Consider the following 21,437-nt stretch of genomic DNA (forward strand, 5'->3'; position numbering starts at 1 on the left):
GATAAGACGTAATTTAGGCTAACGATACAACCCAGCGTTACTTCCAGACAGGGTGGGATACGCTGTGGCTGTGATGTCTTTCCCCGCGTCTTGACGCTTATGACGCGTAGGCCGTGTGATATCTGTCTCACGCCGACTCATCCTGTTTACGATGATCTCTGAGCAGACGACGACAATGAGAAAATTCAGTTATTAGGCGCGTGCACGCGCAAATCGGCTTACAGCAGCTCCTGATCAACGAATAGTGACCCGGCGTGCAATGGACAAAGACTCACGCGGCCTAGCGCGTTTTCGAGGGCTTCAACTTAACAAAAAAACATGTATTTGCTCGAAACATGTCTAACGTCGTTTATATTTTGATTTTTATCAAATTAAAAAATCCACCACGTTCCTGAAATCTAAAAAATATATGAACGTGCATAAATTATGCTTTCTGTTCAGTTATTAAGCATAAAGCATGTCATATGTGTGGCATCACCAAAGGTATTCTAAACAAAAATAATTTATAAGACTAGCAGTCTACTCAGCTTTCGAAGTAATCTTTCAAATAAGATTGTAATTTACTCAAACTCAAATGTTTATTATTGCGCTCATATTACATATAATGAATGGTCCAAGGTCCATTAATGGTAACAGAATATTTATTTATCATTTAATTATATGTACGTACCTAATGTACATATATTCGAGCTATTAAAATGCATAATAATATCCAGTTAAACCTGAGTAGGTAAAATCAGCGTTTAACAAACATCATTAGGAATTAATTTAGCATATATTTATAAATAGCTGCATGTGACGAGTACCTTTAAATAGAATATATAAATGATATGAACCTTTTTTATTTTATTTAAATTACTATTATTGACCGCCAGGCGCGATTGACCATATTTTCACAAATAATGGTGTAGCGGCTTCTATTCTCGCAACGCGAACGGGACAAGCACAGCAATCAACCACGCAATCAATGAAATGAAATGAATATCAATCCACAGAAATTCAGATATTAAGCATCAAATCTAAAAACGTATGCCCTCCATTCAAGTATTCGCTCTGCAAGGAACGAAAGACTGTGCGACGTAATGTTGTATATTTTTAAAATGTAAACATTAAAGCCGGAATAATAATAAAAATTGCCTTTGCTGTATTGCTACTATGGTTGTATTGTTGAGTTCAGAAAACAAATATTATATTAAGTGGATTCATCTTAATATTTTAATCCATGACTTATGTCATGAATGTGCTATATTAATGACATAGCGGTATTGCAAGTGGTGGGTCCCCACCAACTACAGTTACTAAACTTATAATATCAAGGCACATATATTTTAAACTTGGCAAAAACGTATTGCATGGTAACATCGTATTGATGATAGCTGAAAGAGTATCGCGACCGACACATGAGAGTTGAACCATAGGTGCATTAGTCATTTATTGATTTTTTACGGTTTCTATTAGCTTCTTAATTATGTATTTATATTTTTATGTGCATAATCTGAGGGTGATCAATACAATGCAATACAATCATTTATTAATAAAATTAAAATCCTTTAAAAGATAATCGGAAGGTAATCGTTTTGTAGTTTTGATACAGGTTAATAGGTATTTACCTAGTTACCCATTATTTACGACCATAAAAATAAATATTAAATATCTGTGAGAGATGCGAACAAATATATTCGTGTGTATTTAGCTAAATTGTACCGAAACCGCTTTATCATTAACTCAGTTAGATGGTACTCTAATGGTCACTTTGTCAGGCTTCGGCATGAACTTGTATTTATGAAGAAATAAGCGTAAAACGTGTTTGCGTTTGTTTCTTAGCTTTCGTTGTAAGTTTAGTTTTTTGCATGCCAGATGCTGGTGAAATATGTGTTACTTATGTATAATATTGTCTGACCACCTTTTGTACCATATTTCATGCAAAATAAAGTTATTTTCTTTCTTTCTTTCTTTCATATTCAGTACTCACAAATTGTTTCATTGGGTTTATTAGATAGATAATGATGAATAAACCCATTTTCCTGTAATTCAATTCAGTTAGGTGTCTTTGTTACAATTGGATGATTCAAATTATTTAATTATTCAATATCACTTAAAAAAGTAAAATCATATTTTTAAACAGACACAAGGTACTTAGATACTGACATCGCCTATGCCTTTAAGCGATCACGGTATTATAAATATATTTATATTTTTATATATCCCATAACAATATTAGCGTACGTATCCCAATAATTTGTATGGTTATATGCATATATAAACATTCAAAAATCGTCACCAAAATATATGCATTGTGCAGGGTATTACCACTTAGTTTATTCCATTTCATTTGTGGTAAAAGAGATTTTATCCAGCTTAAGTTTAGGAATTTCGATCAGATTCACATCACGTGACGTAATGTAGGTACACCTATTTAGCAATTCCCAATTTTAGAGACAAGTTATACTTATGTGGGTAATATAAAAACAATATAGGTACTATTGTATTGTTTCAATTATAAATTTACGAGGTAGTCTCGTGTTTATTCAAATTCAACCTCTGGGCGGATAAAAGTACCGTACTATGGGTTAGGTGTGAGTAAAATTTATTGTCACATATAATTGGATATTAAAAATCCAAATATATTTTATATGTAAGGATTTATTTTAAAAGGCAATGTAGTCTTGTGCCGAACGTTTCGGCAGCTAGACCGACGTGTCTCTGACACGCACAAATCAAAAATGAACCGCGGAGCGCTGGTGAAAAAATTTAAAAGAAATATTTTTAATTCGAGGGTAGACTTCGAATGTTTTTCAAAATAAAACCCGTAAGGTTTTAGATTACATAGATAGGCCTATACATGAATAAAGTATATTTGAAATTGAACTTAAAAGATAATTCTTTATGCCCATAGAAAAACTTGAACTTGGTGTTTTAAAATGTGCGTGGTTTTGATCGAGAACCGCTATAGATTTATTAAATTGTGTTATGCATTGCTATCGTGTTGACTCACGGCCAACCCCAAGCAAGTTCTATCTTCGTGACGACTCTAGGCCGCCCCCCAGGTCTATAGTTACCAGTCGTGGACTCACGGCCCGCGCGGTACTAAGTAAATGCAAGGTATTTGATCACAAAGTGTAAGTTTTTTACAAAAATAGTTAAAATAGTTACACTTAAGTAAGTATCTGATTTTTCTTCAGGATCTGAAGAATCTATTATCACTCGGCAATTTTGCTTGAGTTTCTTCTGTTGGGCCATCTAAAACCAAATAAAAAGAAAGCCTCGCTCGTCTCTTTAACACAACAAAATATGATTATTTAGGGCCCTTTGTTTCGTTGCGCGCTGTCCGATCTAAATTAAACCTTTGGTTGGTTCACGACCAAACCCCGGGCGCAATCGGTGTTCGAAGTACGAACAGACTTTCCATCGTGTTGGTTCACGACCAACCCCCAAGATAATTTTTTCCTTCGTGTTGGTTCACGACCAACCCCCAGGATGATTTATTCCTTCGTGTTGATTCTCGACCAACCCCCAGGATGATTTATTCCTTCGTGTTAGTTCTCGACTAACCTCCAGGATGATGAACAATTTTAATAACAAATATATTGCACAACGAATACGAAACGAATAATCCCACAGCTTACGTGTCGTATTCTCGTATAATGACTGCACTAACTTTGAAACAAAATTATGATTTTACGTGCGTTCGTTGCCTCGCAAGAATAAAGAATGAGCAATGGCGGCAAGCCGCGCGCCCCATGAAGACTAGGGGGAAAAGTAGGGATAGACCTGTTTGAGTTAAAGTTTTTGCTACCCACTTTAAACATGCGATGAGTTGCCTAGTAGGTTAAAGGACTACCTGGTTTTTATATCTGAAGAATGAAGCTTGAGAAATATAATTGTATTTTTTTATTTATTGACATTTTGTAAAACTACAGGAAGAAAAATATTCCTACAAAATTTTTGTCAACATATTTTTGACCCAACCAGCAGACGCAACCGTTAAATCATACAACTAAATTAGTTATTCTATATCAACTTTACTTCAACCTCTAGACTGACTACTCTTCTTTTCAGAGTTTAGCAAACATTTCCCAGCCTCATGGTCAACAATTAAGTAATATATTATCTAGAAACAATGTGTCGTTTATCTTGGCTATTCATGTCTGCAGCTGCAACGAATTCTGAGCTCTGGCTTAGCCGTAAAAGAGGATAAATTATGTAGACAGCCTTTAAAATGAAAGAGTAAGTTGTAAATGTTATTATAAACGTCTGTAGATTTCTAAATTCTTTGCCTTTGAATAACAAATAAATATCTACTTTCTGACTTTTATTTGTCTTATTTTGTTTAATAAAAGCACGAGTTATTATTAGATAAGTACGTAAATTGTGCGTAACAGAAAAATTGCTACCTAGTACGTTTATTTTTACATTTCCTCGATCACATCACAATCCATTCTTAAAAACTATTACAACAATAACAACAAATACAATCCTAACATAACAAATATACCTAATTGTAATAATATCTAAACTGAAACAGTTATTCAGAATGTTTTTTTTAATCGCCTGCTTCAAATTTTTCTCAAACATCACCATTTCACAAAAAGCTTGTAACACCATCCTAGATTTTACCATTTGAGAATGTCCAGCAATAAAAATAAACCCGCGAAGTTTAGTGCTAGATGGCTCTGCAAATGTTTCACAAAAAAAAATCCTTATCATCCTTATATGCCAAATCAAAAGAAACATAAAGCATAGACCAGAAACTTGTTTGGTTCAAAGTGAGTTCATTAGAATCTACAGTATGGGGTTCTTCAAAAAAGGAGTGTACAGGTTTTTAAAGGGTCGGCAACGCGCGTGTAATATCTCCGGTGTTGCAGGCGTTCATAGGCTACGGTAACTGCTTACCATCAGGCGGGCCGTATGCTTGATTGCCACCGACGTGGTATAAAAAAAAAAAAAAAAAAATCTGTTCATTCTTCTTTACTCTTCTGTTATATCATTATCATCACCGTTTACACGACTGGTTTTCCTTTCACCAGCATTCCCATTTCCTCCCGAAATTCTGTCTTGTTCTTCTTGCCGATTCTCTCGGCCTCTTTAATGGTGTCGGGTAGCTCGCAGCCTGCTGTTTCAGGCATCGGTAGGGTTAATACACCACACAGGAGAGATAGAGATCCGAAGACCAGAGGGGGGAAGCCGACCCAATACGTCATCTGAAAGAGGTTAAGAGTAATGTAAATAATCGAGTCATGGGGATGATTTTTATTATTAAAAGACTTTTTCCAGATTACTTTGACTGAGAATCTCATACAATGCGTATTGATTTGTACTAAAATACCATACTGAGTGGGTACGGATTAAATAATCACAAATAGAGTTTTGCTAGGAGAAAATTTTAAATGAGAATTAAACGTGATCTTATTAAGTTTTTGAATCTAAGCCTGTTAAATATGGCTTAAATAAGTATCATGCCACGCCAAATCGAGGGTAAGCACATCAGAAATATATTTAATTACACGAACGGGTCTACCGCGATTTAATTTAATTGTTTTTACCTTTAATTCCGACGTTTCTGCATGTTGCACTAGCTGTGGTCACGGAAGACTGACGTCCCAGCAAAATGTCAATTGAGGTATAGGTATAATTAAATATGTGTTCAAAACGCGAGAGTTTAAAGTGTTATATAAGCACATTAGAAGACAAAAGCCACCAAATGTGCCATTTTCAATCAAAAGGGTACTTATTGTCGCTTGTCAGTAAGGCGTTATTTCCATATAGCTTCAATTAGAAATGACAAAAATGATTTATTTCAAGACATGCGTCGCTTAATGACATAATCCGTCGGTCTCTTGCCACCATCAATGTACCCGCTCTTCTTGAGCCGACTGGCATTATCAGAGATGATGGCAAGAGGCCCGATGGGATGTCCTTGGTTCCTTGGAGCTTGGGACGGATGTTGGTGTGGGATGCTACCTGCGTAGACACACTGGCACCGTCCCACCTCCAACGGACTAATGTAAAAGCGGGCGGAGCGGCGGAAAGCGCCGAAATTTTAAAACGTAATAAATATAAGAGCCTCGGTAGAGAGTATCATTTCGTTCCATTTGGAGTTGAAACTCTAGGTCCATGGGGTCCCAGCGCGCATAAGTTGTTTGCAGAAATCGCGAAGCGTCTGGTTGACGTAACTGGTGACCGAAGAGCTGGCGGCTTTCTCGCACAACGTATCAGCATTGCGATACAGCGGGGAAATGCCGCCAGCATCCTTGGTACAATGCCTCAAGGGCCTATTTTAGATTTAAGCTAGTTATTAATTTCGTTTACGTAGTACCACTGTATATATCTTGTATGTAAATAAATGTATTTAAATTAGAAATCAACCTTATCGACAACCGACAATGTGGTACCTTTTGGTTGAAGACGTCACAAATGAAGACATCATGTTTGATTACTATTCAAACATGAGAGAACGACAAAGAAAGAGTACCTATACAAGTAAGTAGTAGTAAGTTAGGTACCTGCTTAATTCTTACCAGTAAAGGCGCCTGTGGGGCAAGCAAAGCTCCTACTCTTCCAACCGATGAACAGACAGCAACCAAAGAGTTTCTCGTGTAGGTAGGGAAGAGCTCAGAGCTGTACATGTACACGATGTTGTAGGAGAAGGTGGCTAGCATCTCGAAAGCCATCAGCAGTGTCAGCCCTGCCCATGCGTAATCTGAAGAAATAAAGTCGTTAGAAAATTGAAGTTTTATAATAAAAAATTTAAAGTGACCAGTTCACGAAATCAACTGTTTGTGGTAGATATTTTTTCTGTTAATTGATCCTTGATTTAGTTTAGCGAAAAGTTTAATTCACGCTACAAATGTTAAAAAGAGTGTATAGCTTTTTATTACTTGTCATTTGGCCTATTTACTGACTAAACAATTAATGGGCTACCTGAGGTTTTCATCGATTTTTGACAAGTTTTGAATCGTATCTCCTACTTTTGCACTACATATAGAATTATAAGACAAGCGGCTATCGGTTCTTCAATCTTTTATCTCCATTTTTGTCTACCGGATTGTGAAAAAAATGAATACTTATTTATTTATGATTGTTTTAAACATTGTCTAAAAAAACACTTTTTTCGTATCTCGATTGCTGTGAAAGATCTTACTATACGAAATCTACATATTTGGGTTCGTCTTAGACGTCTCTAAAAATTTGTCTAAGGTTTTAATTTTAAACTAATTAACACAAAAGTTATGGCCAGAAAACCAGTTTTTTGGCCTAAAATTGTTCAACTTTGATGCCAAATATTTCGAAAACAATGAACTTTGAAGTAAATATGAGATACTATATTGCTAAAATCCGTTGCTGTTAATATGATAAGCTACAAAAAACATTAGAAAACTAAGGGATTCAAATCGAAGGTCATTGGGGCATGGGATCCCCTTAATTTAGATTTTATTATTTAGTTTGACTTTTTTCCTGGTAACTTTATAGGGCATTCGGACTGAATTTAGTTCATGGAATGTTTGAGATCAAAATCTTATTTATACACATGGATGTGAGGAAAGGGAGGAAGGGAGGGGGGAAGGGAGGGAGGGGGGTAGGTGGGGGGGTGACTTTCCAAAAGTGTTCTGTATGAATCTATTTTGAATACAAATATTATGATTATGATTATGATTATGATTATGACCCGGCGCTCGATCGTGAGCCATCAAATGTAGGTTCCGGAACCTATATTGTAAGTAAGTCGTACGGCTGACGCCAATGCGTCAAGATTGTCACAATCATCTACTAAATATTGCCTGCATTTTAGTTTTGTCAACTATGAACGTCACGCGTCTATTATTAATAAAAGGTCATTGTTTATATACATTAAAATACCTACTCATGGTTATTATGATATATTTGTGCCATTTTCAACCAAAAGGGTACTTATTGTCGCTTGTCAGTAAGGCGCTATTTCCATAAAGCTTCAATTAGAAATCAACCTTATCAACAAGCGACAATGTGGTACCTTTTGGTTGAAAACGTCACATTTGTTTACCTGATGGTACAAAAGGCTGCGCAACACAGAACACGCCTCCAACCAAAAACGACAGCAGCAATGGCATCTTCCTCTTATACTTCGACAACGCCACCCAATAGAACACATTCGCTGGTATATCCATCAACATCAGCAACGCAAAGTTCACATATTTATTCCCACCAAATGACACTGAGCTTATCATCATTCCATAGTTTATCAACGTAATGGTAAACCACCACACCATACACACTAAGAATCTCTGCATCATAATCCTGGATTTAAACGTCTTCAACAGCAATTTCCAATCGCTGAAATCAGTGGATTCTTCTTCTTCTTTATAGTCTAGTTTATTAAGTATCTGTTTGTCTATAGTAACATTATTCCTTTTAGAAATCTTCTCAATAATTTTGATAGCACGTTCCTTCTTGCCTTTGCTGAAAAGCCAGCGGATGCTTTCATCAAGGAAGAAGGAATAGGTAAGGAGAATGAGGGCAGGAGCGTAGATGACGCGAAGGAAGTATCTCCAATAAGGCACGGCCCAGGCGATGAAGGGAAGAATGATGAGACCGCAGGTAGCCACGTTCAGGAGAATCATCTGGTATAAAACCGCCTTTTCTTTTGATACGATCTCGATGCCTGTAAATTTTAAATAATGTACCTTTATAAGAATTAGATTTGTTGATATGCTTTGATGCCTATGTTGATATGCTTACGTTTAACTAAGGAATGCAATCGGTAAATATTTAATATGAAAATTAAAGGGATACATTTTTTTAACGATTTGCATTCACTAGACATTTATCATTATTAAAAATACACGAGACGTACCAAAGATAGATATAACTCCGTAATAGATGGATACAGTCTAAGGAAAAAACGTGCCTCGAAAATCACGAAAATTTGATTCTCGATCAGATGACGCCACTACCTTTGGCCTACTCTCGGATAGAGGGCGTTGACGATTTCGTTTGTTATTTAACAATTTTAACGCATATCAGTGAAAGAACACGGGCCAAAATCATATAAAAATAATTAACCGTGAATCATTCAAAACTGTTAAAGTAGCACTTACTAAGCATAAACATGGGGCTAAGTGCGTCTCCTATGGCCGCTTCAAGCGCCTCCAAGACTACGTAGGGCCAGTAGGATGTGGCAAAACTCTTGACTAGACCAATAACTCCTCCCATGGTGCCTGAGAAAACTGCTGCTGTCTTCCTTCCGAACCTGAACAAGATAACAATGAAATACAATATTTTTTTCACCTCAGCAGCTCGAACAAGTTTACTTTCGTCACTCCCTGGAGTGAGGAAAGCACGACTTTCCTCAGTCCAGGGGGTGAAACAAAGTAATAGCTTTTTAATTTAGTGAAGGCCATGAACTGCCACTTCATACTTCTATTACAATTTTTTTTATCTTTTTTCGTTTCTCTGTATTATTCTTTGTAATTCGAAATACATTTTAACCTTTAATATGTTCTCACTACTGAGGTGAAAAATTACATGTGAGCAAAGTTATTTTACATCTCGTGTTTTTGAGTCGTATAAAATAAACACTCGCAAGAAAAACCAACTTTCCTCTCTTGTTGCACAAATAACTATATTGCACACCTCAACAATACAAAAAAAAAAGAAGTATAGAGGTTAACTACTGTTGTCAAAACCAAAAGACGGAATGACAAAAAAAGTCACAATAAACTGGCAACTGGAAACTGGGAAACTAGGAAGAACTGTCAATAAAATGTTTATCAAATGAAAGAACAGCTCGAAACTGACAGCTTCGTTAATAGGCAAATTTTGTGCCATATAAATGGTTTACCCAAAGGGTAAAAACGGCACTCCTAAGACTCCACTGTCCGTCTGTCTGTCACCAGGCTGTATCTCATGAACCATAAAAGCTAGACTGTTGAAATTCTATAAAATGTTGCTATAGCGGCAACAGAAATACATCATCTGTGAAAATTTCAACTGTAGCTATCACGGTTCATGATATACAGCCTGGTGACAGTCAGACGGGCAGACAGACAGACGGACAGTGGAGTTTTAGGGGTGCCGTTTTTACCCTTTGGGTACGGAATCCTAAAAAGTACGGAACACTCGGTGGGCGAGTCCGACTCGCACTTGTCCGGTTTTTTTAATTCCTCGACATTACCTACTTGATTTCCAGCAGATCTAAAATTTGTACCTGTCAGAGATTTGTCCCTGTACGAGCAATCCCAGCATGTTACCGAAGATATGCGCCGTGCCTACTAAGGCTCGCTTCCACTCTTCGCATGCTAGCCCGAACTGGAATTTTAACACTAAATTTTAGATAACAATTAAACACTTAATTAAACTTCCTGCCTCGCACAGGTAAACTGTGGAATGAATTGTCGCCTATGGGATTTCCGGAGCGATACGACCTTCAAACCTTCAAGAAAACCGCGTACTCCCATTTTAAAGGCCGGCAACGCACTTACAACACCTCTGGTGTTGCGGGTGTCTATGGGCAGTGGTAATCGCTTACCATCAAGTGATCTGTCTGCTCGTTTGCCATTCGTTAAAAAAAACAGGTATTTGTTTTGAAATGTGCAAAATTGTCACAAATTTTTAAAAAAAAGCTTCAAACTGAAAGCTGGGTCTGACCAGTGTGGCGGATTGATAAATTATACCTATAATTAGGTGATAAATATAAATATGTGAACACGATTGGTGCCAATATCACATAGTCCATACAAAACCTCAGTCCATTAAAAATCTCATTCTGTGGCTGTATCATATTGGCCTAATACCTAAATATATATAAAATCAACAATGACCCCAGATATCGAAAATGAAGGGATTTTATTTTAATGTTAAGCAAAACTTCCCACACATTTAAGACTGTTTGCAACTTTAAGCAACCCTTTAGTAACAGCGGCAAATACTCAGCTAGTCTAAATATTTGCAAAAAACTTGATGCTGGCACCAAACCTGTTCTGCTACGCTACGAATACTACATTCTTATATGCCAAGCTAATATATACCTTATTACTATATATTAGGGTTTATACGATCCTGTTTTATATAAATGCGGGTTCTTAGTAGTTTTATTGTTGTCGTTTGTCTGTTGATACTTGCTGGCTTGATTGTCTTTTCATTATTTCTTTTGATTTTCTAGTCATGATCTGTGGGCCTATCGCGTACTTCTCCGTTCATTCGTCTATCTGCCTCTCTATCGTTCGAGTATCCAAGAGGGATAGAGAGGCAGAAAACGAAATTTCGATTTTTGATTTCTTATGTTCATGATCAACGCTTATCGCCACAATCATTCAAATGATATTGAGTATTGTTATCATTTATTCATTCATGAAATCGGTCCAGTCATATCTGTAGGTAGCGATACTAGTGATTCGGATTACGCTTAGATGACTCATATAATTTGTAATGTTGATCAAAATTCAGATAGCGTCTATAACGAAGGAGGTATCATGTTCTTTCGTTGAATAGTGTGACGGATCAGGTTTGTTAGGAATTTGTGGTTTTAATCCGGTAGTAAAATTTGATTTTATTTTAATAAGTAATATGTAACTACCATGTCACGTGCTATGTGATTTAGTGATTGGCGAGCGGAAAGTTTCCTTTATGGGAAACTTTCGGTAACGTAATTTAAAGTTCAAAGTTCGAAGTGTTTTTATTTGTGAGTATATGTCAAACTGATTACAGTGGCGGTAAATAGATATACTGAATATATTACTGAGAATATTTCCGCAATATTCTCCTGACGTGAAAAATAGGGAAATTTACATTTTTTTGATGATTATATTGCAGTTTTCTTAGTGAGTAGAGCTGTCAAAAGAGTTAATTAGTAATATTACAAATGAAAAATATAATACATACCTGGGTTTCTAACTTAGGGATAGGAATATTTTGAAAATTTGAATTTAATAGAAAAATTAACGTACATAAATTTGTGCCCCATCATTCAATAGGGTTTTAAAAATAATTTCAAGGTATTTAAGATCATTTTTTGCTTAAATAAATACTTTAGGAGATAATCGAACCGAAAGTCTTAAGAGATTATGAACTTGAATCAACAGTTTCCTAGAGTTTTTCATTATTTTTCTAGCTAAACTCTATTTGTTTTGCTTTCTTATACTTATATAAAATTTAAGAATCTTAAATAAATCTAAGGAAACGTGTGTACAAGAAGAGCGTATGTTCTAAAGAAACTTACGGCAGTTATGCCCTTTTGACGGTACCACTATTGTACCAAAAAATAAGTTTGTAGGTAACTAGGGATATTATGTGACCTCAACAATGAACTTTCGAAGAAACCAGTCTCATCGAGGGGACTAATTGATGCGTTCACATGCAGTTATAATTTGATGTAACAAAACTAGCACTTAAATATATGCCAATCACTAAAATGCATTTTTAAGCATTTTTTTTCGAGAAACCACATACAGAAATGTTATTTATACACCATATTTCCAAAATAAAAGATAAATTACCATGGAAATTTCCCTGCAATTTATGTGATTTTTATAGCAATTTACGAAAAATTCATGAAATTCAAGTGAAATGATCCTGGTTTTAACGTAAGGATAAGGAACATTTAAAACTTTCGCGGTTTGAACACATATTAAATCACATTTTGCTGGGATGTCAGTTAGCCGCGACCACGACCAGTGTCGAAACGTCGGTAAATAAAGGTAACAAAATAAATTCGCGATAGACCCGTTTGTAAATGTAAACCTTGTATTTCTAAAATATTTCATCATTAGAAAAAATCTAGTTTCTATACAAAAAACACGCGCTTTTAGATAAATTGCCAGTTTTGGAAATGTTTCCGTAACATTACCGAGAATATTCTTTCAATCGGAAATATTCTCGGCAATTTCCCATCACTGAATGTGATTCAAATACATCGACTACTGAATTGAAATCGGCCATCAAAAGAAAGTTGTGCAAAAATGGATACTTATTATAAAATATTAGACTATTTAGAAGACGTTAACCCTTGGAGTTAATAAGTATATGGATAGTGTAACATAGATAATGTTATTTAATATTTAATTTTTAAGTGAATGCTAATATTTGACGTCATAAAGCGATTGTAAAATCCTATTATGAAAATGAACGATAAGATATGATACGTACATACATCGCGTGACATAACTAATTAATAAGACCTATGCCATGCTATGAGATCTTTCAGAACGTGTGTATATACCGACTAATATTATAAATGCGAAAGTACCTAACTCTGTTGGTCTGTCTTTGGTCTTTACACTTCATTAAACGGATTTGATTAGATGAAGATGAAATATGGCAAGGAGATAGTTATCACGGAAATTATTAGATGATGAGTCGTGAGCAGAAGCTAGTCGTATATACATCAATGTAAATAAGGAACTGTTTTCTATTTTTTTCAAATAGTTGACTGTTGAGAACATCTTCAAATACTGCATAAAGAATTTGATCTCAAATCCTGTAAAAGTTTATTCAACCATGAGACCTGTGTTTAAAAATGGAACGAAGATATGTGAGATGACCACTTACCTCAGCGACAAAGCTGTGAGGGTCCTCATACGCCCACTCCTGGCACACCTCGCTGCTATCACCGAAGATAGGTGGACAGCTATCTCCATCGAGCTGGTATCTTGTACATTGCTTGATGCCCTCCTCCGTGGAGTATGGTGAAGATATGTTGAGCCACGGGACCCAGAAACTGGTGTTGCTCTCGCACGTTGGTAGTTTACATCTGAAATTATGTGAGTTTTTCTTTAACAGTCCCCAGCAAGTTCGGCCGAATTTCACCTTCCCATACAAACGGAGTGTCGTTTGCACGCACGAATACAAATACTACACGTGCCAGCCTGTTGTGTACAAATAAAAAACCGGTCAAGTGCGAGTCGGACTCGCCCACCGAGGGTTCCGTACTTTTTAGAATTTGTTGTTAAAGCGGTAACAGAAATACATCATCTGTGAAAATTTCAACAGACAGTTCATGAGATACAGCCTGGTAACAGACAGACGGACAGCGGAGTCTTAGTAATAGGGTCCCGTTTTTACCCTTTGGATACAGAACCCTAATAAAATATAATCAATGTATGTACCTATTGTGTGTTTCGCTGCTGTTTAAATAGAACTTTAAATTAATGTAATTTTCGTTTACCTGCTGTTTAAACGTTTCGTATTTAATTAAGGCTTACAAAAATAGGTACCTACATTAAATCAAAACTTTAACAGACCGGTGTTTAGGCAATAGTAGGTTGCGATAATGTAACCGATCTTACTAAATCACTTCTGGGTAGGTCATGATATACTCCGACCACGCTAACTTTGCACAGACTTGGCAGTCTCTTAGGAGCTCCATACTTGTAGCAGATGGCATGAAACTTAACGTGGTCGGGTTTTAAAGCAAGAAAAAAACTTATTAAATTCCGGAATTTTTTTTGGGAAGTTTTTGATAGTCACTAAACTTACCTATAATGCACCTCTTCAACAGCAAATACATAATTGACGTTATACATAGTTCCTGTGGCGTACACTAGAGCCAACATGAGCAGTGTCGCCACCTGGTGTTTCCCGAATACACCAAGTTTGCCCAAAACTGTGTCCAAGTGAATCTCTTCCTTATCTTCTACTATTGAGCTAAGCACCGCCATTTTGGTGACTTTTATTAGTTATGACCACCACCGTTTTTCGACCTATTTATTTATTTATGTAATTAGGTATTCGCTTTCACAAAGCACGTCTTCACATTCAGAATTACTACACTGATTTTCACTCATTAAAGTTCATGGCTATCTTCAAAAGTCACGAGAACACTTACTTTTTTAATTACTCAGCTAAATTAACACATTTTAATGTAGTCGTGGGCAAATAACTTCAAGAATTAGTTACAACACTTACAACTGCGACCAACGACTTGTATGCTGTTGGTTTAGTCGCGATGAAATTTGAGACAGATGGATCTTAAAACATTTTCCTGATAGTTATCTTTGAATGCTAATATTTGTCTCTTTTGTTGAACGTGTTCGTGATAATGGGAAAGGTCGATCTGATAAAATAAACATTCCATATTCCTGTTAGTCGGGAAGAGATTTATTCAGAGAACGTCATACTGTAGACATTTTGGTGTAGAATTTGCCTAAAATTAATAACAACTGAAAAATTGTAGCTTCGTTTATTACTTAGTCATTCATTCAATAGCAGGAATGTATAAGCTTTACTGTTAAACCATAATTACTAATTGTAAATGGAAAGGTTTAGTAAGTTTAGGTATTTGCGGTTTGATCACACATAAACAATAGAACATAAATAAATAAATAAAACAAACAACAAAATAAACAAACAATAGAACAAAATACAATAAAAAAACAATACAACAATAAAAAAACAATACAATAATAAAACAATAGAATAAAATAAACAATAGAACATAGGTATATTAGGATAAAATTGAGCACACAGATAGTATGTAATCAGTATGTAATATATTGGTATGAATTGTTTGTATTGGTATGAATACTGGACAACATCGCGAACAGAAGCTTGTATAGTACAGTCGCCATCGGATTTATCGGAGCGTCCGAGGTGCTCAAAAATATCTGAACACGCACTATCGCCTCGACAATAGAGGCGAGGTTAGATATTTGTGAGCGCCTTGGCCGCTCCGATATATCTGATGGCGACAGTCATTAAAATTAGCGTAGACAACTCAAGGTAGTTATGAATCGTTTGAGTTACCATTTGGTCTCAAAACAACCTTATTAAAAACCTCGTACAAAAACAGCACGTCGTTGTTTTCAGAAATTAGTCAGTTCTGCGTGCTGTCTGATCTATGTTTGTTAATAGTCTTAACGTGGCTGGTCTAGTAGGAAGTCCAATCTCCTTTTCCTGCTTAGTGTGGCTAATCAAGGGGTTATTTCGGTCGGACAGAGATTGGACGTGGGCGTCTTTTGTTTCTACGTGTCTTGGCAGCTTGACGTCATGCGAGGAACTTTATTCAGAATACACATTTGCTTTTAAGTGGCCTAGTATATAAGAGCATAAATACGACCGGTTCTAACCTATGGGAGTGAAACGGGCTATAACGCAGAGCCATGTCCGGTCCGTCCAAGTCGCCGAAATGAAGATGCTTCGGTGGATGTGCGGAGTAACGAGGCTTGATAAGATACGCAACGAGCACGTTCGCGGTAGCCTCGGAGTACGTGATATCGCCGATAAGCTACAAGAGAGTCGACTGAGATGGTTTGGACACGTGAAAGGAAGACCTCCTGATTACATCGGGAATGTTGCTATGGATCTGAACATTGCTGGGTCCAGAGGAAGAGGAAGACCGAAGATGAGATGGGCAGATACCATAGCAAAAGACCTGCGACGTTTCAGTAGACGACACGTCCGATCGTGCGAAGTGGAGAGAAAAGACAAGAAAAGCAGACCCCACAATCAGATGGGAATAATAATGCTAAGGAGAGAGAGACACATTTGCTTTTAACTCGATATTTATGTGCGCAGAATGGATCTTAGGCATTTGTTGACAAACACTTCCAGCTCCCACAGTGGCTGTTATAAAAAGATCGTGTGACATGATAGTATTGAAAGTGTTTTATTATGTTGTCCCTGCCAATGTTATATAACCTTTTATAACAGCCAATGTGGGAGCACCTTACACATGAGACGTTTGTATGAAGCAGCGCTCCTTCACTATCCTCTTAATTTCTTATAAGAAATTCCTTTCAGAGCGAGTAAAATCAAGGCGGCATTCCTTCAACTACTCATAATGTACTTTAATTATTACCTACCCTGTTATTACCAGTTAAATTACAGTTAATTTCACATCGCACAATTTACGAGGAATAGATAATTAACTTCGCTATATGGGAGATCGCAGATGGTTGTATAACTTGTATAGCACGCGGTACGTATGCTGCAGTTGATTATAATTTCTTCATTGATGTTGGGTGGTGTAGCACCGGAAATAGTTTTCCGTCCGTCCGTCCGAGAAAACGACATCTATTCAGTCAAAATGTATGAAAAAGTCAAGTTTTTTTTCGCGATTTCGTGGTTGGTCCCATAGTAAAAGTTGCTCAGTATAATCCCTAAACCTCCCTGGCAACGTCAATGCACTTATTTTTTAGCCACCGTGTATATTGTAATATGCCAGAAAGAAAGTCCGATTACTCTCTAACAATATGTCATATCACCCAATCTATGATATTACAGGAGAGTTGGTCCTTCGAACCGGATCATCAATCACAACCTCATCAGTGCATCATTAGTTCTATCGTCCAAACAGTTAACTGATCATAGTCGTTATTACAAACACATAGAGTCTACGTGTAGTAAGTCAAATGTGATTAAATTACTACCATAGAGTTGATACATTTCCGACTTTTCGTAAACCATATTGTAAAGACATAAGGTTTACCAATGATGAGTAATGTTGCTTCATTACTTATACTGACGTCTTCATCACTCAATTTGATGAAAGCAAAGAGAATAAAGTGTATAGAAGGTTATTGTCAATTTGTCATAGTAAATTTTGTAGTCAGAGTAAAATTTACTGCCATCTTTCGACACAGGATTAAAACTAAAAAAGAAAATGAATGAATATATGTATAAATGATTTTTATTTTATATGACTAACGTTATATGACTTTGACCCTCACGTTCTTTCACTGATATGTATTAAAATTGTTAAATATCAAACGGTGTCGCCAACGCCGTCTACCCGAGTTTCGGCCAAAAGTATGGCGCCATCTATTCGAGCATCCTTTTTTCTTGGTTTCCCGAAGCACGTTTTTTCGTTAGACTACTTATCTTACGGAGTTACAATATATCTTTGATGAAAGTCGGGTTATTCTGGTTTGGCTAATGTAGTCAAGATGGAAGGATAGGTAATTGCGCTGATTGCCTGGAGATTTATTACGCTTTATTTACTAGTTTCGTTATTATAAGGCAATGAAATAGAGCTATAGTTGGTCAAACCAAATTGTCAGTAAATAAGAACAAAATAAACTATACTCATCCTTTTCTTCTGGGTGCTAGACCGACAAAGTATGATTCTCTCTGTCTATGTTTGAAATGAGACAGTCCTTTGACAAACTATAGTTACATTAGTTTGGCGCATTAAGTCCCCAGCAAGCTCGGTTCTCCATACAAACATAGTAACGCAGCGTACTACATAGGCGAACAAGACGCGAACGCGAAGCGAAGCGACGCGGCGCGGGTTGAATCAATCCTTTGATACCTATAGAAGTGTTGAATTTAGTGAAATCTCCCACAGCACCTGCGCATCATTGTTGGCATAGTCAAGTCACAAGAACATGTCAGGTTTCACACTCGACCGTTACTCGACTTACGAGCGAACTTGTCGTGTGGCCAACGGGCGTTGACAGTTTTGAGTCCCGATGCTAATCTATTGACACAGTTAGACGAGTACTAATTGGCCAGAAACGAATTTCAGTTCCCAGTCGATACCTTGTAAAGTTGTTGAGGGAGATGTACAGTATATTGAAACCTAGTAAAAAGGTCAGTTACCGCTGTGGTTTAAGAAACGAGAACCACCCAATGTCAAATTAAACTTATAAATAAGATGTAAATAGGTATATTTGGTCCCGGGTTTCAAACAAATCTCTGACAGTACTTAATACAACTTCATTACAACTTTGGAACCGGGTATCTCCTTAAACTGCGTCCAACCTAAAGAGCTCTTGACCTGGCCTTTCTTCAGGATATCCCCGATCTGATCACATAAATAGAATAACTGTTATGGAGCTGGAAAAACGCTGTTTAGCCTCATCCCACCGTTCGCTCCTTGCTTAAGTTACGGGTACGATTTATTTTGTGCTCACACGCACGTTCACACCGTAACTGTAAAACACGTTTTTATCGAGGGTTTACCTTCATCAGTTCTTAAGAAAACGAATACAATTACATACAATTACTGTCTACGATGACCTTTATCCAAGCCGTCTCACTTTCCTTCCAAGATTAAAACAGCATCAATTATATGGTTTTCGAAAGCGATTCGACACAATACATCACGGCATGGTGAGTTGATCAACGTCAACTGAAACTGCCTAAATTCACGAAACATTTCTCTACATAACACGTTCAAAAGTTTTGCCACATTTTTTTATGATTATCTGGTATTCTTATGTATCAGCTTTCATCGCCCATGGCAAAGATAGATACCTCTAACTCCGTAATATAGATGGATACAGTCTAAGGAATAAACGTGCCTCGAAAATCAAGAAAATTTGATTCTCGATCAGATACCACCTTTGGCCTACTCTCGTATAGATGAAGTTGACGGTTTCGTTTGTTATTTTAACAATTTTAACGCATATCAGTAAAAGAACGTGGGTCAAAATAATATAAAAATAATTAATGCAAATATTGAAAGAAAAAAATCATTTATACATATATAAATACATTTTTTGATATTTTTATTTTTAGTTTTAATCGTGTGTCGATAGATGGCTGTAAATTTACTGTGGCTACAAAATTTACTATGACAGTACCGCTCTATCCTATTATATCCTCTTTGCCCATGATCACCTGTAATACCAGTAGGCCGAGCACATGATTGGCGCGACAGTATCTCGCCGCGAGATAGACTACCCGTCTTTTGCTAACTGTATGAATTAAAGAGGGACGGGTAGTCTATGTCGCGGCGAGATACTCTCGCGCCAATCATGTGCTAGCCCGGCAGAGGAGTTGAAAGTACGTTGCGGCCTTTAAGATAGGTACCTACGCTCTTTTCTCGAAGGTTTAAAGGTCGTATCAGCCCGAAAATATCTACCGCGGGTGACAGTTACTATAGCAAACGCATAAATGGTTTATCTATCTTTATTTCAAACACATACACACGCGGATCAGATCTGACTGGTCCGACCTGTAAAGCGGTTTAGTTGGTTCAGACTTGGTTGTGAATTGCCGGGCCGCCAAGTAATCATTACCCAATTTAGACGTCAGTGCTGATTATAGGCGCGCTTGGGAAAAAGGGCTTTATTCGTGAATGGATAAAGTAAGGCACTGGATGCGTAGACAAGATGCCAATCGTTAACGCTCCCTCCACTGTTTTCTGTCTGTCACCAGGCTGTATCTCATGAACCGATCACGGTTCACGGTGTCTATCAAGACAGTTGACATTTTCACAGATGATGTATTTCTGTTGCCGCTATAACAACAAATACTAAAAGTACGGAACACTCGACTCTCACTTAGCCGGTTTTTTATTTTTTGTATTTTTTGTTATAGCGGCAATAGAAATACATCATCTTTGAAAATTTTAACTGTCTAGCTATCACGGTTCACGGTATACAGCCAGTGACAGACAGACGGATAGACGGACAGACAGACGGACAGCGGAGTCTTAGTAATAGGGTCCCGTTTTTACCCTTTGGATATGGAACCCTAAAAAGGAACCTGAGGATAACTAGGTCGCATTTTTATTGGACGCCTCCTAGTTTAGTCGATTCGAGTTCGGTTCGGTTCGGTCGGGTTCGAATCCCGGTAACGTATGGTATGGTACGTATCTAAGTATGTAATATCTTTGGGGCTGAGTCGATTTGTGTAACATTGTCCCCAAATATTTATTTACTTATAGGGAAATTGGATTGGGAAAGGGTGTTTCGGCTTCAAAAACGTGCCGTACGAGCCATAGTTCGCATCTCACAGACCGAGTCGGCGAAGCCTCACTTCAAGTCTTTGGGCATATTAACCCTGCCATCGCTGCTGATACTACAAGCGGCAGTGCACGCGCGAGAACAGCTGGATAGCACACCTTTGAGTGAGAAGAGCGAAACCACAAGTCGCTATGCGGTGCGTTCCACTTCCACCCGAGTTGAGAGAAGACTCCCGGCCGTTTCGCACAAGCTGGCCAAGTCAGCCAAACTTGTGGACGTCATGGGCCCGAAGGTATACAATCATCTACCCAACGAAATAGTTAACTCACCAGCAACACAGTCTTTAAAACAAAACTGAAGAATTGGCTAATCGAGCAGGCTTTCTACGACCATAAAGAATTCTACTGCAATAATCCTACAAAATCAGATGTGATATAATAAATTACCTATGTTAAAATCTACTACACTTTGTAAGTGTTCATTATGTTTTATATATTCCTAGGCAATAACTCGAATGACCTGTAACTTTTGTTATTAATAAATTATTATGATTATGATTATATAAAGGACACAGTTGGTGCCTATTAACTGTAAGGCGTAAGACCATAAATAAATCAGTGCGACGCTGCACGTGAGAACTGACGCCTGTGCAAAAACCTGCCACACGCCACTGGCGCACCAAACAGTTGTAAAGCAGTGCCTCTACTCCTATCATCTTAGCGTTAAAATATCAAGCAAATATTAGAGCAAAGTACATACATACATACATATAATCACGCCTATTTCCCGGAGGGGTAGGCAGAGACCACGTATTTCCACTTGCTACGATCCTGA

General features: G+C 37.2%; 2 protein-coding genes across 2 annotated transcripts in view; one reads left to right on the top strand and one right to left on the bottom strand.

Annotated features, from left to right (window-relative positions):
* Positions 1–21,437, top strand: part of LOC134749601 (phospholipid phosphatase 3-like) — a 462,302-nt gene that overhangs the window by 422,805 nt on the left and 18,060 nt on the right. The gene's annotated exons all lie outside the window — the stretch shown is intronic.
* On the bottom strand, positions 4,952–14,657 carry LOC134749354 (solute carrier family 22 member 1-like). The gene is made up of 7 exons (XM_063684273.1): positions 14,449–14,657; positions 13,522–13,723; positions 10,184–10,284; positions 9,075–9,226; positions 8,021–8,638; positions 6,519–6,700; positions 4,952–5,201 (listed from the first exon to the last, which is right to left on the bottom strand). The coding sequence occupies exons 1-7, from the start codon at positions 14,628–14,630 to the stop codon at positions 5,001–5,003; spliced, it is 1,638 nt and encodes a 545-aa protein (XP_063540343.1). The 5' UTR covers positions 14,631–14,657; the 3' UTR covers positions 4,952–5,000.

Source organism: Cydia strobilella, chromosome 18 (genome assembly GCF_947568885.1).
Source record: "Cydia strobilella chromosome 18, ilCydStro3.1, whole genome shotgun sequence".
Lineage (NCBI taxonomy): Eukaryota > Metazoa > Arthropoda > Insecta > Lepidoptera > Tortricidae > Cydia > Cydia strobilella.

Coding starts and splice junctions, on each gene's coding strand:
- LOC134749354 (XM_063684273.1), bottom strand. CDS start 14,630: ATGGCGGTGCTTAGCTCAATAGTAGAAGATAAGGAAGAGATTCACTTG. Junction 10,285..13,521: donor CTCACAGCTTTGTCGCTGAG/GTAAGTGGTCAT, acceptor TTAAAATTCCAG/TTCGGGCTAGCATGCGAAGA. Junction 6,701..8,020: donor GCAGCCTTTTGTACCATCAG/GTAAACAAATGT, acceptor TTATTTCTTCAG/ATTACGCATGGGCAGGGCTG.